General features: G+C 38.1%; 1 protein-coding gene across 1 annotated transcript in view; it reads right to left on the reverse strand.

Annotated features, from left to right (window-relative positions):
* Window positions 1–251: 251 nt before the first annotated feature.
* The window catches only part of TEX11 (testis expressed 11), a 230554-nt gene continuing 203073 nt past the window's right edge, over window positions 252–27732 (reverse strand). The window contains exons 25-29 of the mRNA XM_030304808.1: window positions 22501–22650; window positions 20996–21104; window positions 19719–19839; window positions 1317–1481; window positions 252–432 (exon numbers count right to left, since the gene is read on the reverse strand). Of these exons, the coding sequence (XP_030160668.1) occupies window positions 361–432; window positions 1317–1481; window positions 19719–19839; window positions 20996–21104; window positions 22501–22650 (617 nt within the window). The 3' untranslated portion in view covers window positions 252–360. The remainder of the gene's footprint in view (window positions 433–1316; window positions 1482–19718; window positions 19840–20995; window positions 21105–22500; window positions 22651–27732) is intronic.

Here is a 27732-nt window from a genome sequence, read left to right on the forward strand (position 1 = left end):
TCCGCGGTTCTCTGTTACCTTCAGGTAGTGGGAATTCAAGCACTTCTGGAATAGAATGCAACTTGTGTTGGACTAGAATGTTTTTGCTCACATGGGCCATGAATACTCTTACTCTCATATGGCTATTTCAACATATAATAACATCCTTGGTACTTTGGAAAATTTGTCCACCAGAAATCAGCTGGCCAAAGCAGTAACAGTCAAAATGCTTTAATTCAGAAAATTTCATGTAACAACAAGAAAACAGGGTTTGAAAAAACAGAAACAAGAACTCAAGATAAAGTCTGGCAAGAATTTAGGTATTCAACATCTTCAAGGAGATGTCAGCTTGCCTGCTCAGATGCCTTATTCCAGCTCTTCTCACTCTTCGTTGAAAACTGAGCCCTTGCTTTTGCTTAATGCTTCCACCAGCTCGCCATACAGAGTATTCATCTAGGAAAGAGAACAGCAAATAGATTTCCTGAGAGACGCAAGGTGATAGCACGGAAGTCTAACCTTGACCTTCTGAGTTCTGAGGAACCACTTTGGGGAAAAAATATAGTACTCTCTTAGGGAAGAAGGACCCCATAGCACTAGGTACATTTGCTAGGGACAGGCAGCTATTGTAAGGGAGGTGGTACTTAAAACATAAAATATCTTCTGCCCTTATTTGGTAGCAAGACTTTTTTTTCCCCACCAAGCCTCTCCTGGTTAGCTAATGGCCTAAAAGTCTGCAACTAGTTTCTAGAGAAAATACTTTCGTAAACAGTGATCTTTTGCATGGTGCTCAGTCCTTCCCTACTTGCACTGGCATTGACAGTGATGCATCTTTCCAGAGCTCTGTCTTGGCATTCTTCTAATTTTTTTAATGTTTATTTTTGAGGAAGAGGTGGGGGGAATGAGAGAGAGAACACACATGCCCAAGTGGGGGAGGGGCAGAGAGAGAAGGGGACAGAGGATCCGAAGTGGGCTCCATGCTGTCAGCACAAAGCTTGATGTGGGGCTTAAACACACGAACCCGTGAGATCATGACTTGAGCCAAAGTCAGACACTCAACCCACTGAGCCACCTAGGCGCCCCTGTCTTGGCATTCTTCTTATTTAGATTCCATTTGCTATCCTTAAGTTCTCCTCTGTTCATCGCCCTTCCTGGTTCCCACTCTAAAACGTTACTGTTTACAGTCCCCTAACTCTTGCTGTTCTATGGAACCACTGTGAGGAACAATGATCAAGATTCTTTCCCAGCCAAGGAAGGTAGGACTGAGTCTTTACTGAGTGCCCAGATAGCCTCTCTGCTCCCTGAGTCATACCATCCACCCCTACTCTCTCCCTCCTCACCTGAGTTTCATAGTTTCTCTTGAGGGAGCCAAGGTGGTCAAGAAAACGCAGTGAAAGATCACACCATTTTTCTGCAGATACATACTTCTTTCCACCGTACATATATATCCCAATATTCCAGGACTTGACCATCAGCCAGAGAGTCTCTGATTCTGGGTAGTCTTCCTGAAATCCAAGAACAGTGGGTTTACAGTTATCACTGTCACAGTCATTGTAGCACTGACTGTATCAGTGCTGTACCCCATTATTATTAAGCAAACAATGGGTGCTCTGCTAACGCGAAGAAGGAGCCACAGCCTCCATGAACAATCCTGTATTCCTTGAAGGTAGGAGGAGAGCATCTTAAAAGTTTGTCAGCTGTACATAAGGCAAGACGACTTCATGAAGGGACACATAAATTGAAAAAGCTCTGAGGCCTGGTTGGACTCATTCCTGGTCTCCTCTAAGCAGAAGAAAAGCCTCTATCCTGTCTGGGGCTTCCCTTGGTGCTGTCCTCTGTCGATTATCTCACCAACACCTACCCCTAATTTTCAGAGAAGTGTGTCAAGAAGCAGTTTTTAAAATTTTTAAAAAATGTTTCCTTATTTTTGAGAGAGAGACAGAGCATGAGTGGGGGAGGGGCAGAGAGGGAGGGAGACACAGAATCTGAAGCAGGCTCCAGGCTCTGAACCGTCAGCACAGAGCCCAATACAGGGCTTGAACCCACAGACCATGAGATAATGACCTGAGCTGATGCTCAACCAACAGAGCCATCCAGGCACCCCTAGAATTTCGGTCTTTAAAAGCAATGGGAAACCACAGAAGATTAAGCAAGGTCACATATTTGAAAATTTAAAAGATCATTCTGGTTGCTGGATGGAGAAAGGTATAAATGAAAGCAAGAGATGCAAGGAACCAGCTAAAAGTTTCCTACAGTAGCTGAGGTAAAAGATGATAACTTGTGGGGCTCCTGGGTGGCTCAGGCGGTTGAATGTCCGACTTCATCTCAGGTCATGATCTCGCGGCTCATGAGTTCGAACCCCGCGTCGGGCTCTGTGCTGACAGCTCAGAGCCTGGAGCCTGCTTCGGATTCTGTGTCTCCCTCTCTCTGCCCCTCCCCCGCTCACACTCTGTCTCTCTTTCCCTCAAGAATAAATAAACATTTAAAAAAGTTAAAAAAAAAGATGATAACTTGAACTAGGTTTGGGACAGTGGAATATGGGAGGTGAATGAATTTGAGATATTTAGGAGGCAGAATTGACAAGACTTGGTGATATATTAGAAATGGGGGATGATTCCTAGATGCCTGGCTTGGGCAACTGGAAGAATGATGGTGCCATTCAATGAGTTAGGGAACACTGCAGGAGTTTTATTTTCATTTGTATTAGCTGCCCTCATGTCCAGTGTTGCTCAGGAGAATCATTAATCTTCAGTAAAGTAATGCATCAGTGCAGCTACTCACCCCAGAGTGACATGGACTGGCCTATGTGAAATACAAGTCACTGATGGCAAATAGAGGTGTTTGCTCTTAGGACTTTCTGGGGCTCATGATCGAAGCCAGTTTTTTCTATCTTTAACATCATAATAAATACGGCCGTCGTGCATATCTCTAATAAAACTGTGGGTGTTCTGGAACACGAATGCCTGCATTTATAGGCTCTCCTCAGTGTTCCTGAAGTGATAATTGTGTACATCAGTTTTATTGAGATATAATTCACATACCGTAAAATTTACCTACTTAAAGTATACAATTCAGTGGTTTTTAGTATATTCACAGAGTTCTGTAATCATCACCACAATTAATTTTTATCCCCTTTAAAGGAAACCCTGTGCCATTAGCAGTCACTCTCCATTTCCCTCCACACCCACCCTACATCTCTGGGCAACCAGTAATCTAATTTCTCTCTCTTATAGATTGGCCTATTCTGGACATTTCAGATAAACGGAGTCACACAGTATATGTACTCCTTTATAACGAGCATATTTCACTTAGCATAATGCTTTCCAAATCCATCCATGTTGTAGCATGTGGCAATAATTAATTCCTTTTTATGGCAAAGTCTGTTTCCCTCACATGTGAAGCTTCTTATGTTGCTTCTCAGAGGACACAGACTCTGTTCTCATAGATTGCCCTTCCCCTTGGGAAAAATCTCTAAGCCCCTGCTCCAGAGCTTTGAGGGGGGACAGTGGACCCCTTTTTTCTGAGTGATACACCTGCTTTTAGAGGTTACTGGGTAGGGTGGTAGTTTCTAGTGTTCTTGGCTTGCCTCTTTGGGTGTGGAACCTCTGCCCTAAGAGTTAGCTGAGGCAAGGGCCCCAGTGGTCTGACTTGCCTAAGGTAGGTCCTTTGCCCCACAAGTGGGGTTGGGTAAAGGAAGAGAGGCCTCATTCTTTCGGCCATACTTGCTCAAAATTGAGCCTTTGCAGCCTGGAGCTGAAGGTGGGATAGTAAGTCCTGGCAGCCTGCTTTTCTTTGTGGGACACCATATCCCTTGACTGGGAGACTGAGGGAAGTGAGAGCATTGTTTCCTTGGCCACACTTTCCTGGGGTGGAGCTTGCATTATGCTGAGCTGGGGGTAGGACAGGGAGGGAGTAGGTCATGGCTCCAGTACTATGGACTCTCAAGGTTCTTATCAAGATTTAGTAGATTTTCTTGAATGGATCCTTCTTCATCTTCTATATGCTCTTAAAAAAATTTCCAAAGACTTTAAATAGCTGTTTTTCCTATAATTTTCACCAATATGGCTGTTTTTCTGGGGAACATATCCATTTAGATTCTCATAGATTTAGATCTTCCAGAAGTAGAAGTCTCTAGAAACCTTTTGTTACTGATAAAGAAACTGATGCCAAGAGAGGCAGTGCCATCTGCCTAAGGCCACACAGTGTGTCTGTGGCACAGATGAGAGTAGAGGCCAGGGGCACTTACTCTTGATTGAGTGCTCCTTTGACCTTATATATTTTTAACATTATCCCAAACACACCCTCTAATTTAGAGAAAAATCTCTCCATTTTCACCTGATTTATCAATGAAATGTATTTTTGTTTATACAGATTTCCTTGATTAATTGTGTGGTTGAACAACTTTTGCATGTGTTTTATTAGGCAATTGCATGTCTTTTGTAGTTTACCTGGTCACAGCTTTTGCCCGTTTTCTCTAGTGTAGGTAATCTTTTTCTTATTGATTTTTAACTCAAAAATGGATACATAGATCAATGGAGCAGAAAAGAGACCCCAGAAATAGACCCATGATTATATGGTCAATTAATCTATGACAAAGGAGGTAAGAATATACAATGGGGAAAAGACAGCATTTTCAATAAATGGTGCTGGGAAAACTGGACAGTCACATGTAAAAGAATGAAAGTGGACGGCTTTTTAACACCATACACAAAAATAAACTAAAAATGGATTAAAGACCTAAATGTAAGCCTGAAACCGTAAAAAATCCTAGAAGAGAACACGGCAGTACCTTCTCTGACATTGGCCATAGCGACATTTTTCTAGATGTTTCCAAAGGCAAGGGAAACAAAAGCAAAAATAAACTATTGGGACTACTTATAAATAAAAAGCTTTTGCACAGCAAAGAAAACCATCAGCAAAACAAAAAGACAACCTACTGAATGGGGGGGGGGGGATATTGCAAATCATTTATCTGATAAGGTGTTAATATCCAAAATATATTAAAAACGTACACAACTCAACCCCCCCAAAACAAACAATCCAATTAAAAAGTTGACAGAGGGGGTGCCTGGATGGCTCAACAAGTTAAGTGTCTGACTTCAACTTGGGTCATGAGCTCATGGTTCGTGAGTTCGAGCCCCGCATCGGGCTCTCTACTATCAGCACGGAGCCCACTTTGGATCTTTGGTCTCCCCCTCTCTCTCAAGAATAAATAAATATTAAAAAAAGGGACCTGAGTAGACATTTTCAAAAGGAGACATACAGGGGCGCCTGGGTGGCGCAGTCGGTTGAGCGTCCGACTTCAGCCAGGTCACGATCTCGCGGTCTGTGAGTTCGAGCCCCGCGTCGGGCTCCGAGCTGATGGCTCAGAGCCTGGAGCCTGTTTCCGATTCTGTGTCTCCCTCTCTCTCTGCCCCTCCCCCGTTCATGCTCTGTCTCTCTCTGTCCCAAAAATAAAAAAAATAAAAAAAACGTTGAAAAAAAAAATTTCAAAAAAAAAAAAAAAAAAGGAGACATACAGATGGCCAACAGACACATGAAAAGATGTTCAACATTACTAATCATCAGGGAAATGCAAATCAAAACCATATCACCTTATACCAGTTAGAATGGCTAAAATCAAAATGACAAGTTATAGCAAGTGTTGGCAAGGATGTGAAAAAATAGGAACCCTCATGCACTCTTGGTAGGAATGCAAACTGGTGCAGACATTGTGGAAAACAGTATAGAGATCCCTCAAAAAATTAAAAATAGAAATACCATATGATCCAATAATTCCATAATGTGGGTATTTTACCCAAAGAAAACAAGAATACTAATTAAAAAAATATATATATATGCACCCCTATGTTTTACTGCAGCATTATAGCCAAGTATAAAGCAACATAAATGTCTGACAGATGAATGGATAAGGAAAATGTGGTACACACACGCACACACACACAATGGAATATTACATAGCAATAAAAAGGATGAGATTGTGCCACTTGAGACAACATGGATGGATGAACCTGGAAGGTACTATGCTAAGTGAAATAAGTCAGACTGAAAAAGACAAATACCATATGATTCTACTCATAAGTGGAATCTAAAAAAAAAAAAAAAACCCCAAAAACAAATGAATAAACAAACAAAAAGCAAAATATAAAAAATATATATGCACCCCTGTTTTACTGCATCATTATAGCCAAATATAAAGCAACATAAATGTCTGACAGATGAATGGGTAAGGAAAATGTGGTACACACACGCACACACACACACACACACACACACAATGGAATATTACATAGCAATAAAAAGGATGAGATTGTGCCACTTAAGACAACATGGATGGATGAACCTGGAAGGTATTATGCTAAGTGAAATAAGTCAGACTGAAAAAGACAAACACCATATGATTCTACTCATAAGTGGAATCTAAAAAAAAAAAAACCCAAAAACAAATGAATAAACAAACAAAAAGCATAATCAGACCTATAAATGCAGAGAACTAACTGATTATTGCCAGAGGGGAGGGAGGTGGGGGGTTGGGCAAAATAGATCAAGGGGAGAGAGAGATAAAGGCTTCCAGTTATGGAATGAATGATTCACGGGAATAAAAAGCACAGCATAAGGAATACAGGCAATGATATTGTAATAGTGATATAATGGAACAGATGGTATCTACACTTGTGTTGAACATAGCATAATGTATACACTTGTCAAATCACTAAGTTGTATGCCTGAAACTAACAATATTATGTGTCAACTGTACTAAAAAAAATAAAAATAAAAATGTTACAAATATTTTATCCAAGTCTGTGGCTTATTTTAAAGTTTTCTATGGTATCTTGGGTCATTTATTAATTTTATGTAACTGAATCTATTTTTTTTCTGTACCAGCTTCTGGATGGGTCCTCTCCACCCCATAGTTAAAAAAAAGTACTTTCCTATATTTCTCCTAATACCTTTATAGCTTTGATTTTATGTTTAGTTTCTTAATCCATCTGGATATTCTTTCTTTCTTTTGGTGGTCATTTTGGTACATGGTATGAGGTAAAAACAGTGTGAATACTTACCACTTATATACTACTTATTATGTGCTAGACACCTAAGTACTTTACATGTATTATTTAATACTACTAACAACACTGTAATATTACAGATGAGGAGACAGAGGCACAGAGAGTTAGGTAACAGAACTCACATACAGCTAATAAATGGTATAGCCAGATTTTAAGATGGGCAGTCTGGCTCCAAAGTCTGTGCTCAACCACCATGTTACAATGCCTCTCAGTTTACAGGTAAGGATTTAACTTTACTTTTTAAATTGTCCTAATGTCATGTTTTAAATAGATCATCCTCTCAGTGATTTAATATACCTCCTTCATTGCATACTAAATTCTCATAGGTATGTGGTTTTTTTCTGGGTTCTATCCTCTCCTATTACTATTTATGATTTCATTTAAGCGAAAACCATACTTTTTTTTTGACAGAGAGAGAGAGGGCGCAAGTGAGTAAGGGGCAGAGAGAGAGGGAGAGAGAAGTGGGGCTTACCTGAAGCAGGGCTTGTGCTCACCTGAAGAACAGCTTGAGCTCACCCGGTGTGGGACTCAAACTCTTGAACCATGAGATCATGATGTGAGCTGAAGTCAGATGCTTAACCACTGAGCCACCCAGGTGCCATAAACTAATACCATATTCTTAAAATTAATAACACTTTATAATTTTTATATTTGATAGGACAAATCCTGCCTTGTTCTTTTGCAAAGATGTATTGGCTATTGTGGCTTATTTCCTTTGGGGGAAGAATTTTAGACTTATCAAGTTTCACTAAAAAAAATCCTATTAAGAAATCTTATTGAGATTTTTATTTTGATTGAATTTAGGGAAACTGATTCCTATTAAGCCATCCAGGAACATGGTATTTTGTTGGAGACCTATGCCTTTTTTTAGAGTAGAAAGGGAAGATACGTAGAAAGACAGAGATTGAAAATAATGGAGAGATACTAAGGTACTTCAAGAAGTATAAGGAGATTGAACTAACAGTTTAAGGTTGAAGGAATCTCTCTTCTTTTGAGAAAAAGGTTAAGATGAGTAAAGAGGTACAGTGGCAAAACATTATGTTTGAGACATGGGGCAATGAAGGAACTCACACTTGATGTCCTTGATCTTCTCAATTAGGAAGATACAATGAGGCCATCTACTGGGGTCATTGTGAAGTAGTTCTAAGTTTTTATGGAAGTAGGAACGGCAGAAAAAACCTGAAGCAGCCATTTTACTTGAGTTTGGAAAAAACTTGACAAGAGTGCAAGGATTTCTGAGGAGTGTTAAGAACCCATTTAAAACTCAACATAGGGGCGCCTGGGTGGCTCAGTCGGTTGAGCAGCTGACTTCGGCTCAGGTCATGATCTCACGGTCCGTGAGTTCGAGCCCCGCGTCAGGCTCTGTGCTGACAGCTCGGAGCCTGGAGCCTGTTTCAGATTCTATGTCTCCCTCTCTCTGACCTTCCCCCGTTCATGCTCTGTCTCTATCTCAAAAATAAATAAACGTTAAAAAAAACTCAACATAAATTTGTATTAGTTCTGTGCTTTTCTCTAGTGATTCTGCTTCTTAATATCAGGAGAACTGATAGTGGTGGGTCATTAGGCTAGAAAAAAATTAAACGGGAAGTATAACCAAATGAAAGAAAGAAAGAAAGAAAGAAAGAAAGAAAGAAAGAAAGAAAAAAGGAAAGGGAAAAAAAGGAATGTGGCTAGACTGGACTATAAGAGAATGGGAAGGGTTGAGTTATTTGAAGTATAAGTGACAGCAAAGAACAGGTATGGAGAAGTAAGAGAGATTATAGTAACTCGAAAAACTTTGAGTTAACAATCTTGGAAGTGGAGCTTATATGGGGTACAGACAGAGGCTAAAGAAGGGCAAAAAACTGTGAAGTGGATGAATTGATAACAGGGATGCCAAAGTCACTTAGGATAATAAACTGAAGTTACCAAGGAAGGAAAAACTGGCTCAGAAAATGCTAGTTCATGACAACACTGATAACTAAGAGATAGAAGACACAGATTACAAGTGAAGAGAAGCAGCAAGAAGATGGTGTGTAACAAGTACAAAGGAAGCAAGGATTCAGGTAATTTAGTTCCTTCTTCTGCTGAGAAAAAGGGAATGGGAGAAGAGGAGACCTCCACAAAAACAATTAGTGACAGACATGTCTTGAGGAAAGATCTTGCTTTGTTCTAAGAGGAAGAGGCAGAAGAGGTAAAGATTGATAATAAGGAGAATATTGCCTACATTTGTGTGGGGGAAAACACTGTCTTTTTTGGGGGTGGTGGTGGTGGATGAAATTAGAGGTAGCCTTTAGAGTGAGGGTAAGGATTTAGAAAATGCAGAGCTTTTAGAAATCTAGAGGGAAAAAGAGATTTGGGGGAAAAGCACTGATATAGTAAAGTTTGTGTTTTAGGGAGATATATTTAATAGAGATGAACAGGTAAAACTGGAGAAGAGAAGAAAGAGTTACAGACCACTTAGGAAACAAACTACAGAAATCCAGAAGAGACACAATATCAAAGCCTGAATCAAAGATATATTTGCCTGAACCTCAATTCCAGTTTCAAGGAGATGTGAAGATTGGAAGAAGAAAGATTTAGATGAAGAAAAACCCAAGGACCATTGTGCTATGAAGAAAGTGCACTGGGTTCAATTCTCAGCTTTGCTGTTACATAGTTGTATGAGCTTGTGTTAGATATTTAATCTTTCAATGCCTCAGTTTACAAATTAATGGAATAAATAACCTTTTTCAAAGATCATTAATTTCACTTCTAAATTCTATCAGACAATGAAGCTTTACCTTTCATTTCCTTTAGATCCCAAGTCTTGTTTATAAACTATTTTAAGATTGGCAGAAGTAGTAATTCTTTCAGTTAAACTAAAAGATCAAATGTGAGATGTTAAGATGATACCGACAAATGAGTAAGCAGTGTTTCTCAATCTTTAAAGTGCATACAAGTCACATGGGGATACTGTTAAAATGTAGATTCTGATTCATTTGGTCTGGGATGGGGCATGAGATTCTACACTACTCATAAGCTCCCAGGGGATGCTGATGCTGCTGGTCCATGGACTATACTCTGAGGAGCAAACTCCTAGAAAATGTAGCTCAGTAGTTTGGACCACCTTAGCTTCCCCTGTAAAAGAATAGAGGCTGATTTCTTCTGGGCTTCTTCCTGGTTATGCAACATGCCTTTGTGACTCTTTGTGACTCTGATGTCAGCTACGAGGGTTTGGTTTGTCCCTTCTATTTAAGTGTAGGGATTCCCCACCCCCCATTATCTATGTTTCTGTATGGTGAGAAAAATGAACCAGGGAACTTCCACTTTTATGAGATGGAGTAGATGTACTCATCCCTATCCCTTCTACTAAGTACAACTAAAACCCTAGACATAAAATAAACTTAAGACTCAAAAAAGACACTATTCATAAACACAAGGAGACTGAAAGGTAGGGAGAAGAAAGATTGGCTAGAGACCTTGGGGCCAAGGAATGATACAGTGGTGAGTTCCCTGGGTTTTTATTTGCTTCATATAGCTCAGAGTTGGTGCTACAGATGCCAACAGGCATAGACAAACCAAAGCCCCAAGAAAAGACTGTTCTCTCTAGACAAAGGACCAGAAAAAGGGCAGCAATGCAAGACAGAAAACCTTTAGACATTAACGGCTCTAATACAGCTGAACATCACAGAAAAGCCTGTGATCCCAGTCCCACCCACTACAGAAAAAGCTAACTGGGGAGCCTAAATTTTTCCCCTTGTGAGGGCGTAAGGAGGCACCCTGCATAGTATCAGAAGGCCAGATAGGGAGACAAGACTTTCATATCCAATGGCTGGTAATAAGGCATTCACCTACCCCCTGAAATATCAGTGGAACCTACATTTCCACCCCCAGAGAAGGTGGAACAAAGGAGGAACAAAGTCTGTAAACACTCATGAAGAGGCAGGACTTTCACCATCACACAGCAGATAATGAGGCCACCTCTATCATGGTGTTAATGGAGACCATGTGGGATACTATCTCCACCCAGCAGTAACAAGGAATCCTCCACCCTAAGTATCAATGGAGGCCAAGTGGGGAACCTGAGCATCTACTTCCACCTAGAAGTAATAAGGTCATACTCTCTTCCCTGGCATAGCAGTGTCAGAAAAATCCAGCTGAAACAGAGGTTTAAATGAGATCCAGAATTTCAGAAACATAATATGAAAATGTCCAGGTTTCAATAAAAAAAAAAAAAAACCACTCATTAGACCAAGAGCCAGGAAGAACTCAAAACTGAATTAAATCAATTGATGCTAGCACCAAGGTTAGGGAAATGTCAATATCTGACAAAGATTTTCAAGTAACCATTATAGCACAGTGAAGGAAACAAAACAAAAGGCAACCTATAGAATGGGAGAAGATATTCTCAAATGACATATCCAATAAAGGGTTAGTATCCAAAATATATAAAGAACTTGTAAAACTCAACACCCTCAAAACAAATAAGCCAATACAAAAATGGACAGAAGACATGAAGAGACATTTTCCCAAAGACACACAGATGGCCAACAGACACATGAAAAATGCTCAACATCACTCATCATCAGGGAAATACATATCAAAACTACAATGAGATGCCACTTCACACCTGTAAGATTGGCTAAAATCAACAACACAAGAAATAATAGGTGTTGGTGAGTCTATGGAGAATGGGGAGGAACCCTCATGCTCTGTTTATGGAAATGCAAACTGGTATAGACAGTCTGGAAAACAGTATGGAGGTTCCTCAAAAAGTTAAAAATAGAACTATCCTATGATCCAGCAATTACAGTACTAGGTATTTATCCAAAGAACACAAAAATACTAACTCGAAGGGATACGTGCACCCTGATGTTTACAGCAGCATTATATACAATAGCCAAATTATGGAAAGAGCCCAAATGTCCAATGACTGATGAATGGATAAAGAAGAGGGGGTGTGTGCATACACACACACACATATACATACAATGGGATATTACTCAGCCATCAAAAAGAATTAAATCTTGGGGCACTGGGTGGCTCAGCTGGCTAAGCGTCTGACTTCGGCTCAAGTCATGATCTCATGGCTTGTGGGTTCAAGCCCTGCATCAGGTTCTCTACTGTCAGCACAGAGCCCACTTGGGTTCCTGTCTCCCCCTCTCTCTGTCCCTCCCTAGCTCGTGCTGTCTCAAAAATAAATAAAAACATCAAAAAAATTAAATCTTGCCATTTGCAACGATGTGGATAAAGCTAGAGAGTATTATGCTAAGTGAAATAAGTCAGTCAGAAAAGACAAATGCCATACAATTTCATTCATGTGTGGAATTTAAGAAACAATCAATCATAGGGGGAAAAACAAGAGGCAAACAGGAAAGATTCTTTTTGTTTTTTTCAAAGAATCTGTTCTCCTTGTTTTTTTTTTCAGAGTCTTTTTTTTTTTTACAGTTTATTTATTTTTAAAGGAGAGAGAAAGAGAGAGAACAAGTGGAGGGACAGAGAGAGAGAATCCCAAGCATGCTCTGCACTGTCAGCGTGGAGCCTGATTCAGGGCTTTGAACTCATGAACTGTAAGATTATGACCTCAGGTGAAATCAAGAGTCAGATGCTTAACTGACTGAGCCCCCCCAGGTGCTCCAGGAAAGAGATTCTTAACTATAGAGAACTGACAGTTACCAGAGGGGAGGGAGGGGGATAGGTTAAATAGGTGATGGGGATTAAGGAATGCACTTGTTATGATGATCACTGGATATTGTACTGAAGTGTTGAATCACTGAATTGTACACCTGAAACTAATATTATACTGTATGTTAACTAACTGCAACTTAAATTAAAACTGGGGTGCCTGGGTGGCTCAGGTGGTTAAGCATCCGACTTCAGCTCAGGTCATGATCTCACAGTTTGTGGGTTCGAGCCCCATGGTGGGCTCTGTGCTGACAGCTCAGAGCCTGCTTTAGATTCTGTGTCTCCTTCTCTCTGCCCCTCCCCTGCTCAAACTCTGTCTCACTCTCTCTCTCAAAAATAAACATTAAAAAATTAAAAAATATAAATTAAAACTTAAAAAATCATAAAATGCTTCAGTAATGTACATAGTTCATAGAAAAAAATGGAAAGTCTCAGAAAAAAACCCAGAAGATATAAAGATCATATGGAAATCTTAGAACTGAAAAATATTATAGCTGAAACAAAAACCTCCACTAATAGGTTCAACAGCAGAATGGAGGAGGCAGAGGAAAGATCAGTGAACTCAAAGACAGAACAACAGAAATTGCTGAATCTGAACAACAGAGAGAAATAGGCAAAAAATAATAGAATAAAGCCACCAGGGACTCGTGGAACAATAACAAAGGTTCTAACCTTCCTTTCATTGGAGTCCCAGAAAAAGGAGAAAGAGGGTGGGGGCTGAAAAGTACTCAAAGAAATTATATCTGGAAACTTACCAAATTTGGCAAAGATATAAACCTACAGATTCACAAAGCAGAGTGAACCCCAAACAATACAAGCCCAAAGAAATCTACCCAAGAGACATCACAGTCCAGCTTCTGAAACCAAAGACAAAGGAAAAATGTTGAAGGAGGTCAAAGAAAAATAACACTATTTATAGGGAGAAAACAAGTTGAAGATTAGCAGATTTCTCACCAGAAGCCTTGGAGGCCTGAGAGGAGTGGCACAGTATTTTTGAAGTACTGAATGAAAAGGATCATCAACCTGGAATGCTATAACCAACAAAAACATTTTTTGGGAATGAAGGGGGGATAGAGACATTATCAGACAAAGAGAAACTATGAGAATTTATCAACGGAGCTTCTCTAAAAAAATGTCTAAAGGAAGCTCTCTAAACAAAAGAAATGATAGAAAAGGTACCCTGCAACATCAAAAAGGAAGAAAGAAAATGGTAAGCCTGCATTTTTATATATGTAAATACAATAAAATACAATTCCTTCTTCTTTTGAGTTTTCTCAATTATTTTATTTATATTTTTTAAATGTTTATTTATTTGCTTTGAGAGAGAGAGAGAAGGCACAAATGGGCAGTGGAGAGGCAGAGAGAGAAGCCCAAGCTTCTCCTAAGCTCAGGTCATGATCTGCACTGACAGTGCAGAGCCCAATTTGGGGCTTGATCTCACAAACTGCAAGATCATGACCTGAGCCAAAATCAAAAGTTGGATGCTTGACCAACTGACTCACCCAGGCATCCCAAGTTTTCTAAATTATGGTTGAAGGATTAAGTAAAAATTATAACACTGATGTAGTTCTAAATGTAGGTACAGGAAAATTTAGGACAATTATAAGTGGGGGAAGGTAAAGAGAAGTAAGGTTTCTATACTTCACTTGAACTGGTAACATGATGACAAAAGTAGACAGTAATAAGTTTTACACACACACACACACACACACACACACACGTATGCACTCTGTAATACCTAGAGCAACCACTAAAAAAGAAGCTGTACAAAGAAATACAGTTAATAATACTACAGATGATGCAACATGGAATTCTAAAAAATGTTCAAGTAATTCACAGGAAGGCAGGAAAGAGAAAAGAGAAATGAAAAACAGAACAAAACAAACAAAACAAAAAACAAAAAAATGAAGTGGCAGACTTACACCCTAACAGATTAGTGATCTAAACATACTGATTAAAAGACAGAGATTAGTTGGGGCGCCTGGGTGGCTCAGTCGGTGGAGCATCCAACTTTGGTTCAGGTCATGATCTCATGGCTTATGAGTTCAAGTCCCACATGGGGCTCTGTGCTGTCAGCTCAGAGCCTGGAGCCTGCTTCGGATTCTGTGTCTCCTCTCTCTGCCCCTTCCCCACTCGTGCTCTGTCTCTCTCTCTCAAAAATAAATAAACATTAAAAAAAATTTTTACAAATTAGCAAAGTGGACTAAAAAATGTGCTGTCTATATGCAGTCTACAAGAAATTCACCTCAAATATACAATTTTAGGGGCACTTGGGTGGCTCAGTTGGTTGGGCATCTGACTTCAGCTCAGGTCATGATCTCATGGCTTGTGGATTCGAGCCCTGCATCGGGCTCTGTGCTGACAGCTCAGAGCCTGGAGCCTGCTTCAGATTCTGTGTTCCTCTCTCGCTCTGCCCGTCACCCGCTCATGATCTGTCTCTCTCTCTCTCTCTTAAGAATAAATAAAACATTAAAAAATATATACAATTGCAGGCAGGCTGAAAGTAAAAAGACGGAAACAGGTATAACACATAAACATTAATCTCTGCTGCTCCCCCATTCACGTACTTGCTCTCTCTCTCTCCCCCCTTTCAAAGATAAATACATAAACATTTTAAAAAAGAATTCTCAAAACTGAACAGTAAACAAGCAAAACAATCCAATTACAAAATGGACAAAAGGCATGAACAGGCATTTCACCAGAGAAGATACAGATAGCAAATAAGCACATGAAAAGATGGTCAGCATCATTAGCAATTAGGGAAATGCAAATTAAAAACACAGTAAGATATTGTGATACACCTATCAGAATGGCTAAAATAAAACAAAAGTGACAACACCAAATACTGACAAGGATGTAGAGATTCCATATTATTCACACATTTCTGGCAAGAATGTAAAATGTTACAGACACTCTGGAAAACAGTTTGGTAGTTTCTTTAAAATCTAAACATGCAATTACCATATGAGCCTGCAATTGCCTTCTTAGGTACTATTCCAAAAAAATGAAGACTCATGTTCACACAAAAACCTGTACACAAATGTTGACAGCAGCTTTATTTGTAATAGCCCCAAACTGGAAACAGCGCAGATGTCCTTCAATAGGTGAATGGTTAAGCGAACTCTGCTACATCCATAACATGGAATACTACTTAGCAAAAAAAGAAATGAAATACTGATATAACCAACAACTTGAAACTTGAAGAATTTCCAGAGAATTCTAATGACTGACAAAAAGCTAATCTCAAAAGGTTATATACTATATGATTCCTAATCTCAAAAATTATATACTGTAAGATTCAATTGATAGAACATTATGGAAATGACAAAATTATAGAAATCGATAATAGCTTCATGGTTGCCAAGAACTAAGGAGGGGCTGGGGTGGGAAAGAATTGGGTGGACGCTATAAAAGGGCAACATGAGGTATCCCCCTGTGATGGAAAAGTTCTGTGTCTTGACTGTAATAATGTCAACATCCTGGTTGCGATACTGTTTATAAGATTTTACCACTGGGGGAAACTGGGTAAAGCATATCTAAGATCTCTTATATTTAATTCTTATGGCTGCAAGTGAATCTACAGTCATTTCAAAATAAAATTTTAACTTAGAAAAACAACCAGAGCAATCCATTTTCTCTTAAAAATAATCTAGAACATCAACCTACTGTATATAATCTTGCCTGCTTAAGCATAAAAGTCATCCAACCTGGTTTTTCATTGGCAGTAGCTTCTGAATACCAACTTGAGCCTTTTCCTTTGAACTGAATCCTAGTAAGAGCAGGTAAGGAAGATGTCTGTTCTGGTGGAAAGAGCCCTGGAACTGAGGTCAGATGATCTGAGTTCTAGTCCTCTCATTCATTAACCATATGACCTTAGGCAAATTGGTAACTTGACTTTTTTGGAAGGCAGCTATGCTCACCACTATATGACCAATGTGGTAACTTGACTTTTTTAAATCTTAAAAATTTCCTCATTGTCAAGGTTAATAATACAGCACTCTCTACTTCACAGAATTGCTGGGCGGGGGGGAAGGAGGGGATCATATGAAATAATGGAGGTAAGAATGCTTTGTAAAATATAAAGCATGATACTGTGAGACACGAGGTTTTATATCTGTGCCATAGCCATTTTGCCAAGTATGGAGGCATTTGATAAAGGCTATCTGCTCAATAAATAATGAATGAGTGCCTGGTCATTAGAAAAGTCAAACAAGGGCAGAATTTTCTCTCAAGCATTTAAAACAAAGGAGATACACAACACATCCAATTGAAAGGAAAAAGCAACATATACTCTATAAAGAGCCAAGGGTATTACTAAAATAATCTCTGTATAAGAAAGTGTATCTTCCCATCATGTTTCAGGGGATGAGCAATAATGGATGGGAGACTTATCAAAAAAGTAGAAAAAACATTAAGCTCTCCAGCAGGAAACCCAAGAGCCAGAGAGATGGAACAGTAAGAGACAGAATATAAGTGGCACAAAAATGCTCAGAGTAGTTTCGGCCTTATATAGAGACTATGGAAATGGATCAATTTGGATTTACAGTAAAATTTAATTTTAGTTTGTATTAGTTACTATGGCAAACACATCTGAAGGTCCAGATGAGGCTCATGGCTTAGAAATAGAATTTTCTCTTCTTCCCAAAAGAAAGTAAAAAAATATACACATCCAAAATGTTCAATGCTAAAGTTTTTTTTAAAACTTAAATTCACACAGGCCATAATTACATAGCTCCAGGAGAATTCTAGGTTTTTGAAGTCGATGCTGGTTTGTACCAGGTTGTCACCCTACTATATCGTTCTGCCATCTGCTGTGGATTGCAGATATTTTTATATGAAGAGGTAACTGAGCCTAAAGCAGGGTCAGGATCCTCAGTTATTAACATGGACTCAAATAATGACTTTCTGAGTGACTTTAAGCAAGTCATTTAACCTTAATATTTTATAGCTCCCTTATAATAACAATACCACCTTACATGTGTATGAGCTGTTTATATAAGGTTTACAACACATATTGTTATTTCAACTGATCCTTAAAACCTCAGTGTGGGAATCAGAGAAGGTATTATTTCCATTTTACAAATGAGAAAACTGAAGTCAAACAGCATAGGAAGGATATCCATATGGAAAGTCAAACAAATAAAAGACTTACCTTACACCATCAACAAAACTGAAAACTCAAAATGGATCATAAACATGTATTTAAGAGATAAAAACATAAAAACTTCTACAAGAAAACACAGGAGAAAATCTTTGTAAATTTGAGACAGGCAAAGATTTCTTATCATGGCCAAAATATGAACCATAAAATAAAAAACTGATAAATTAGACTTCATAAAAACTTAGAACTTTTGCTTTTCAAATGATGTCATTAAGAAAATGAAAAGACAAGCCAAAGATTGGGAGAAAACATTTACAAACTGTATGTTTGATAAAGGATTTATACCTATAATATATAAATAATTCTTACAACTCAACAAGAACCCAATTTTTTTTAAAAGCTTTTTCTTTTTTTTTAAATTTTTTTTAATGTTTATTTATTTTTGAGAGAGAGAGAGACAGAGCATGAACAGGGGAGGGTCTGAGAGAGAGGGAGACACAGAATCTGAAACAGGCTCCGGGCTCCGAGCTGTCAGCACAGAGCCTGATGCGGGGCTCAAACCCACGGACCGCGAGATCATGACCTGGGCCGAAGTCGGACGCTCAACCGACTGAGCCACCTAGGCGCCCCAAGAACCCAATTTTTAAAATGGGAAAATAACCATAGACATTTTTCCAAAGAAGGTAGACAAATGATCAATAAACACATAAAAAAAAGTATCAACACCATTAACCATCAAGGAAATGTGAATCAAAATCACAACACGCTGCCACCACACACCTACTAAAATGGTTATAACAAAGAAGATGGACAGTAACAAGTGTTGATGAGGATGTGGGGAAATTAGAACCCTCATACACTGCTGGTAGGAATGTAAAATAGTGCAACCACTTTGGAAAACAGATTGTAGCTCCTCCAAAAGTTAAACATGAAGTTACCATATGACCCAGAAATTCATGTATTCAAGAGAACTGAAAACATATGTCCACATAAAGACTTGTACACAAATGTCACAGCAGTATTATTCATAATAGCTAAAAAGTGGAACCAACTCAAATGTCTACCAGCTATTGAGTGAGTGCAAAAAGAAATGTGACATATCCCATTAAGTAGAATATAATATTCTATTTATTCAGCAATAGGAAGGATTAAAATACTGATACATGCTTCAACATGCACCAGCCTCAAAAATATTATGCTAAATTGAAAGGAGCCACACACAAGAGATCACGTATTGCATGGTCTCATTCATATCAAGGGTCCAGAAAGAGAAAATCTACAGAGATAGAAAGCAGATCAGTGGTCGCCTGGGCCTGCAGGTAGGAACAGGGATTGACTGCAAATAGGTAAGAAGAAACTTTGTGGTAATAGAAATATTCTATAACTGGACTGTGGTGACAGTTGCATAACACTATAAATTTACTATAATCACTGAATGGTACACATGTAAAGGGTGCATTTTGTGATATGTAAATCACACCTCAATAAAGCTAATTTAAAAATCATTGAATAAACCTGTGCTGAAAAGAAAAAAATCAACAGAGGAGGGACTAAAATACAGGTCCTCAGTGTTCCTCCTTCTCTATTACCTGCCTCTGAGAAATGGAAGGAATAACAATGTTTTTCAAAGGCTTAGTACCTCACTGGGAAGTAACAATTCTACCAGGTTTTGAAAACACAAATAATTTAAAATACCAGGTGGTACTGTTATTCTCACTTAATCCATAGTATACTTGTATCAGAAACTTTCTACTTTTAACTATTTATATTTCATAAACCAAGGGAAATTTTATAATGTTTAAGTATATTGTAATATGAATTTATTTACCCTAAAATTCATACCAGAAAGCATTAATTCTGTGTAATTTCTAACACAAAAGACAGTTCTTTAAAATTAGCTGATAGCTTAATATCACTGTTTGACTTACGGTGTGGCTAATAAAGCTCAGAGCATCTTCAAAATAACCCCAAATTTCTTCTGGGGGACAGAGTTCTGTACTTGGCACCCCATCTGGCACCAAGAGGTTAATCAAGTTTCGCACACATTTGCTGAAATCAAAAAGAGAAAACTCATCCCATAAGGAAATAAATCATTGGCTTTGTGGCTAAGATAAGTAAAATCTGGATCTCATCCCAGACTACGAGCTTCAAAACACTTCTGTTCTTCCCTCATTTTTATCTGGCCTCCAACCTCAGAAGACAGATTTTTGAAGCTATAAAAGGGGCTGACCAATCCTCCTTTTTATTATGCCTATGGTTTCTTTCACCTTTTTTTAGTTTCCTGCATCAAGGAGTAGTGGCTGTTTATTATATTTTATGAGCTGGTTCAATCTATAGGCACTTTAAAGCATTTCTTTATATCCTCAAATGGGCAAGGAAATTGGGATTTAACCTGGGAATAATTCCAGGAGAACTGTTTCTCATGTCTCAGAAAAGAAAGTCTGTAATAAAGTTTTCCACAGAAAACTCACATAGCATCATTTTCCTCCATGTCTAGGTACAGAAAACATAAAATATGTAATAAATAATATTTTGTATTATGATGTACAGCACTTATTGGTCCTTAAAGAAAGGTGCTTAGGAAAAATAAACGTCTGGGGCAAAACTAGCAAAATGTCAACATTTGTTAAATTTGGGTGGTGGATACACTGGTGTTTGTTCAATATTAATCTCTGAAAGGTATTCAATAATTTTATCATATATATAGTCTCACAACAAAGAAGCAACTTTCTCCCTTTTTTTCCCTTTTGGGAAAACCAGACTCTGTGACATAACTAATTCTTGGCCTATAATACAACTCTAAATATGAAGCTGTTCTGAGGGCTTTTTAGTTCGAGTTTACAGGAGTGCCCCTGATCAACTTTTATTTTATTTTTTTTTTCTAATTTTTTTTTAACGTTTATTCATTTTTGAGACAGAGAGAGAGAGACAGAGCATGAACGGGGGAGGAGCAGAGAGAGAGGGAGACACAGAATCGGAAGCAGGCTCCAGGCTCTGAGCCATCAGCCCAGAGCCCGACGCGGGGCTCGAACTCACGGACCGCGAGATCGTGACCTGAGCTGAAGTCGGACGCTTAACCGACTGAGCCACCCAGGTGCCCCCCTGATCAACTTTTAAACTGGACCAGTTGAGTATGATTGATGACTTATATAGCTCTTTTGACTATCGAAAAGCTTGGCTTCAGTGTTGAGTTACATTTACTAACCTGTATTTCACAGCATCAATTGATTGTTTCTTTTTGTAGAGCAATAAAGCCCTATTCAAGGCCTTCAGAGCAATGGAAGGATAGTGTGCAGGCTTTTCCACTGCTAACACTATAGGAGGGAAAGAAAAAAGGCTGTGAACACCATAGTCTCATCCATCACCATTTTCATTCCAGGCTACAACTTGATTTTTCTAATGAAACTAGCCTGAAACAGATGAACACAAACCAATCAACCAACAACAACAAAAAAAAAAACCACAAAAATTAATTTAATGAAATGATGAGTCCATGGTGGCTTTCAGAGAAAGTGTATAGTTTCTGGGCAAAGTAATATGGTAGGGTTATCAGGATTGTCTTTTATTCAGCAAACATCAAGAGAACCTACTGTTTCTGTGACCCTACACATAGTCATACAGGTAAAGCAATAATCTTATGAACCAGAGTCAAGGAGGGGCACACCAAGATGGAAACAAAAAGCATACCAGTAAAAGAGCAATAATCAAAAACAGATTTATACAATATACTGCTTTGGTCTGATACTATAAACAGGAATCACTTGACATGAGAGTGAGTGTCGGGGATGACAAACCTTGTAACTTCCAAATGCATTTACCAGGCCTCTGTAATTGGAGATCCATTATACAAGGAGAAGTGGTCACCATCACATGTCTACAAAGTATACACCACAGGCTCCATGTCTCTAGAATTTTGTCTTGCAAGATAAGGAAAGGCAAATGTGACCTTTGTGCACCTGGGGCTATCTAATACCTTTATTAACCACACATAGGCTCCCAAGGAGGGTGAGAGAGAAAAAAGGGAAAATAATTAGGTTATTTCCTGCAGCATATTCCCATACAGGTTCTGAGACCCCAACGACTACTTACTTAGAGCCCAACCAAAAATTTGAGAGTGGTAATTGTGTTAAAAAATATTACCAGTATTTCTTTGTATACTTTTTTTGGGGAAAGATTATATTTTTAAGTAATCTCTACACCCAACATGGGGCTTGAACCTACAATCCCAAGATCCAGAGTCACATGCTCTACCAACTGAGTCAGCCTGGTGCTCCTCTTTGTACACTTTAATAAATTGCTGAGATTGCATTACCTTTGATTAGTGAAGCAGCTGACTGTCATTTCTAGCTACCTGAGTAAAACTAACTTTCTGAAGGTTAAGCTCCCTCTACTGTGTAGTTATATAATTCAATTCCACACCTAGAATGAGCATTGATTATGATTAATGCACTTCACTCAGGTTTATAAGTACAACAAATACAAGCACTTATTTTTCATGACCTTAAGGAGTTTATAGTCTCATATAAATAAAAAGATAAATGCATAAATGATTGTAATACATGACAGTTCAAGAATGCCATTAGAGAAGGAGAAACATTATTATTATTTCCCATCTAAGGGCAAAGAATGAAGAATAGAGACTGGAATAAAAAGTATTACAATCTAAATGGGTAGGTACCAGGCTACCAAAAACATAAATATAGCACTTACAGGCAATTGTTTCAAATGTTTTACATTCCAAATGAGGCAGTTCCCACAGTGATTCCAGGAAACTGTCAAGTAATGGATCATTCATTTTGGCTTTAACTTCAAACTCATACAGCAGAAGCAGTGTCTCACATGGATCACCTGAGAAGTTCCCTAAGGAGGAGGCAAAAATGCAACATTCTCTGTGATTACATTTTATTATTCTATTCCAAGCTCTCTTCTGGGGAGATTTTCCTGTTGAGGAAAATTAATTTTATTTACAATTTGAAGACTGTCCCAGGTTCTGTATATAGATTTTTTACATTTTTAAAATTATAAAAAATGTTTATTTTTTTTCAGAGAGAGAGAGAATACAAGAGGGGAAGGGGCAGAGAGAGGGAGGTAGAGAGAGAATCCCAAGCAGGCTCTGCATAGTGCAGAGTCCAATACAGGGCTCGATCTCATGAACTGTGAGATCATGACCTGAGCTGATATCAAGAGTCAGAAACTTAACCAACTTAACCAACCAAGGCAACCCAGATTTTTTATATTTTTAAATCTATAAACTCACCAATTCTTTCAGCACCCTATAATGCATTCAGTAGCATTGCTTACATTTCTTGAAATTATTGCCATGATGTTCCTGAATAGCCTGAAAAAGTCCTGCTGTTCATCTGCCTCAATCCAAATCCAATGTTTATCTGCCTCACTTTAATGACTGAGTTAACTGAAAGATACAGTGCTGTATAAACTAACTGTGGTTTTATTTCAAGCAAAGTAAAAGAGAGTTTCCAAATCGTTTCATTTAGTCAGTCAATATTTCTTGGGTATCACCATGGGCAGAATATTATATCAGGTGCATATAACACATGATATGAGATAGTTTTCATCCATGTTTGTTAGACTGAATTTAAAAAAAAAAAGTTTTGAGGTATAGCACCGATAAAATAAACTGAATGAAGCATGTTCATCTTAAACAAGCAGCTTATTGAGTTTTTAGATGTTTAACCCATATAACCATTACCCAGATCATGATATAGAACACTTCTAACATCTGTGTTCCTTTCCAGTCAATATCATCTTAGTATTGGGGCACCTGGGTGGCTCCGTCGGTTGGGCATCCGACTTTGGCTCGGGTCATGATCTCATGGTTCGTGGGTTCGAGCCCCTTGTCAGTCTCTGTGCTAACAGCTCAGAGACTGGAGCCTGCTTCAGGTTCTGTGTCTCCCTCTCTCTCTGCCCCTCCCCCATTCACATTCTGTATCTTTCTCTCAAAAATAAATGTTAAAAAAATCACCTTAGCAGAGTTAACGACTATTTTGGTTTCTATTCCTATTGATTGCTATTGCCTGTTCTTGAATGTCATTGCTAGTATAACAGAAATATAGTCAACTTTTGAAAATTTGACCTTGTATTCTGTAACTTGCTAAAACTCACTAATTTCAGTAACTTTTCTGTAGATTCTTTGGGATTTTCTATGTAGACAATCATGTAATCTGCAAATACAGGTGGTTTTATTTCTTCTTTTTCACTCTATGTCTTTTTTCCATTCTTTTGCTTGCCTTATTGCACTGGCTAGGACTTCTAGAATGATGTTGAACAAGACTGAGAATAGAAAACCTTGACTTGTTCCTGCCCTTAGAAGGAAAGCATTCAGTTTTTTAATGTTTATTTATTTTTGACAGAGAGAGAGAGATAGAGCATGAGTGAGGGAGGGACAGAGAGAGAGGGAGACACAGAATCCGAAGCAGGCTCCAGGCTCCGAGCTGTCAGCACAGAGCCTGACACAGGGCTTGAATTCACAGACCACGAGATCATGACCTGAGCCAAAGGATGCTCAACCAACTGAGCCACCCACGTGTCCCAGCATTCAGTTTTCCATCATTAAATATGATATGAGCTGTGATTTAATTTTTGTATATACCCTTTATCAGGTTGAGAAACTTCCCTACGATTCCTAGTTTCCTGAGAGCTTTTTTAAAAATCATAAATGTATGTTCAATCTTTTCACTTAATCTGTTGATATGGTAAATTAATTGAGTTTACAATATTGAACCTAGGAGAAACCTGATTTGCTTATGGTCTATTACCCTTTTCAAATTTTACTAAATTCACCTTGCTAATATTTTGTTGAGGATTTCTGCATCTATTTTCATGAAGAATATTGGTTCATAATTTTTTATCATATTTTTTGTCTAGTATTAGTATCAGGGTAAATATGATCTCATAAAGTGAGCTGGGAAGTATTCCCTCTTCTTTCTGGAAGAGTTTGAATAAAACTGGTATTGTCTTTAAATGGTTGGCAGACTTCCTTAGTGGAGTTTTCTGTTAGAAGATTTTAAACGACAAATTCAATGGGTATAGGACTATTCAAATTATCTATTTCTTCTTGAGGGAGCTTTGTTGGTTTGTGCCTTTCAAGGAATTTATCCATCTCATCTAAGCTGTCAAAGTCATGGGCATATAGCTGTTCATAATAGTCCTTAATCATCTTTTAAAATGTCTGTAGGATCTGTAGTGATGCCTCTATTTTCATTCTTGACATTATTAATTTGTATCTTTATTAATTTTGTATAGATAATGCTGCTATAAACATTGGGGTGCATGTATCCCTTTGAATTCATATTTTTGTATTTTGATATTAATATAGCCACTCCAGCTTTCGTTTTATTAGCATTTGTTTAGTGTACCTTTTCCAATTCCTTTTATTTTCAACCTATCTATGTCTTCATATTTAAGTGTTATTTTAAAAATAGAAAGCATGTAGTTGGGTCTTGATTTTTATCCAATCTGACATTCTTCATCTTTTAATTGGTATGTTTACACCAGGGGTGAGCAAACTACAATCTGTGAGCTGACTGCCTGTTTTGCAAATAAAGTTTAATTTGAACACAATCATGTCCTTTGTTTAAATATGGCCCATGTGTTCCTGTGACAACAGCAGAGGTGAGTAGTTGTGTCCAAGATTGTATGACCTGTTAGCCTAAAATATTCACTACTGGCACGTTAAAAAACGTTCCCTGACCTCTGATTTAGACCATTTATATACAATGCAATTATTGATATAGTTGGGTATTCTTGAACTTCATAAAAATGAATTGTACTTAGAACAACTAGACAGAAGATAAGGAAATTTAAAAAATGAAAACATTGTAAGCCAACTAGACCTAACAGACATCTATAAAACACTCCTCTCAACAGCAGCAGAATATACATTCTTCGTAAGTACCCACAGAATATTTTTTAGGATAGACATATGCTAGGTCATAAAACAAACTTTAATAAATTTCAAAATATAAAATAATGCAGAGTATCTTCTGTGATCATAATTTAATAAAATTACAAATTAATAACAGAAAAAAATTGGGATATGCACAAATATATGGAAAATAAACACACCCTTAAACAACTAATAGGTCAAAAAATAAATCAAAAGAAAAATCAGAACATACTTCAAAATGAATAAAAATGAAGACACAATATACCAAAACATAAGAGATACAGCTAAAGTAGTGCCTAGAGGGAAATTTGTATCTGTAAACACCTACATTAAGAAAGAAGAAAAACATCTCAAATCAGTAATCTGAACTTCCAACTTAGTTAAGAGAAAAATAACATAAACAAGTAGAAGGTAGAGAATAACAAAGACTGGAGTGGAAATGAATAAGTTAGACAATAGGAAAACAATAGAAAAACTAATGAAACCAGAAGCTGGTTCTTTGAAAAGATCAACAAAATTGACATATCTTTAGAAGCCTCATCACTAGAATCAGAAATGGAAAAGGAGACGGGATAGAAGGAACATACTTAAAGATCATAAAAGCCATTTATGAAAAGCCCACAGCTAACATCATCCTCAACGGGGAAAAACTGAGAGCTTTTTCCCTGAGATCAGGAACACGACAGGGATGCCCACTCTCACCGCTGTTGTTTAACATAGTGCTGGAAGTTCTAGCATCGGCAATCAGACAACAAAAGGAAATCAAAGGCATCAAAATTGGCAAAGATGAAGTCAAGCTTTCGCTTTTTGCAGATGACATGATATTATACATGGAAAATCCGATAGACTCCACCAAAAGTCTGCTAGAACTGATACATGAATTCAGCAAAGTTGCAGGATACAAAATCAATGTACAGAAATCAGTTGCATTCTTATACACTAACAATGAAGCAACAGAAAGACAAATAAAGAAACTGATCCCATTCACAATTGCACCAAGAAGCATAAAATACCTAGGAATAAATCTAACCAAAGATGTAAAGGATCTGTATGCTGAAAACTATAGAAAGCTTATGAAGGTAATTGAAGAAGATTTAAAGAAATGGAAAGACATTCCCTGCTCATGGATTGGAAAAATAAATATTGTCAAAATGTCAATACTACCCAAAGCTATCTACACATTCCATGCAATCCCAATCAAAATTGCACCAGCATTCTTCTCGAAATTAGAACAAGCAATCCTAAAATTCATATGGAACCACAAAAGGCCCTGAATAGCCAAAGGAATTTTGAAGAAGAAGACCAAAGCAGGAGGCATCACAATCCCAGACTTTAGCCTCTACTACAAAGCTGTAATCATCAAGACAGCATGGGATTGGCACAAAAACAGACACACAGACCAATGGAATAGAATAGAAACCCCAGAACTAGACCCACAAACGTACGGCCAACTCATCTTTGACAAAGCAGGAAAGAACATCCAATGGAAAAAAGACAGCCTCTTTAACAAATGGTGCTGGGAGAACTGGACAGCAACATGCAGAAGGTTGAAACTAGACCACTTTCTCACACCATTTACAAAAATAAACTCAAAATGGATAAAGGACCTAAATGTGAGACAGGAAACCATCAAAACCTTAGAGGAGAAAGCAGGAAAAGACCTCTCTGACCTCAGCCGTAGCAATCTCTTACTCGACACATCCCCAAAGGCAAGGGAATTAAAAGCAAAAGTGAATTACTGGGACCTTATGAAGATAAAAAGCTTCTGCACAGCAAAGGAAACAACCAACAAAACTAAAAGGCAACCAACGGAATGGGAAAAGATATTTGCAAATGACATATCAGACAAAGGGCTAGTATCTAAAATCTATAAAGAGCTCACCAAACTCCACACCCGAAAAACAAATAACCCAGTGAAGAAATGGGCAGAAAACATGAATAGACACTTCTCTAAAGAAGACATCCAGATGGCCAACAGGCACATGAAAAGATGTTCAGCGTCGCTCCTTATCAGGGAAATACAAATCAAAACCACA

Source organism: Lynx canadensis, chromosome X, assembly GCF_007474595.2.
Source record: "Lynx canadensis isolate LIC74 chromosome X, mLynCan4.pri.v2, whole genome shotgun sequence".
In the NCBI taxonomy this organism is placed as follows: Eukaryota; Metazoa; Chordata; class Mammalia; order Carnivora; family Felidae; genus Lynx; species Lynx canadensis.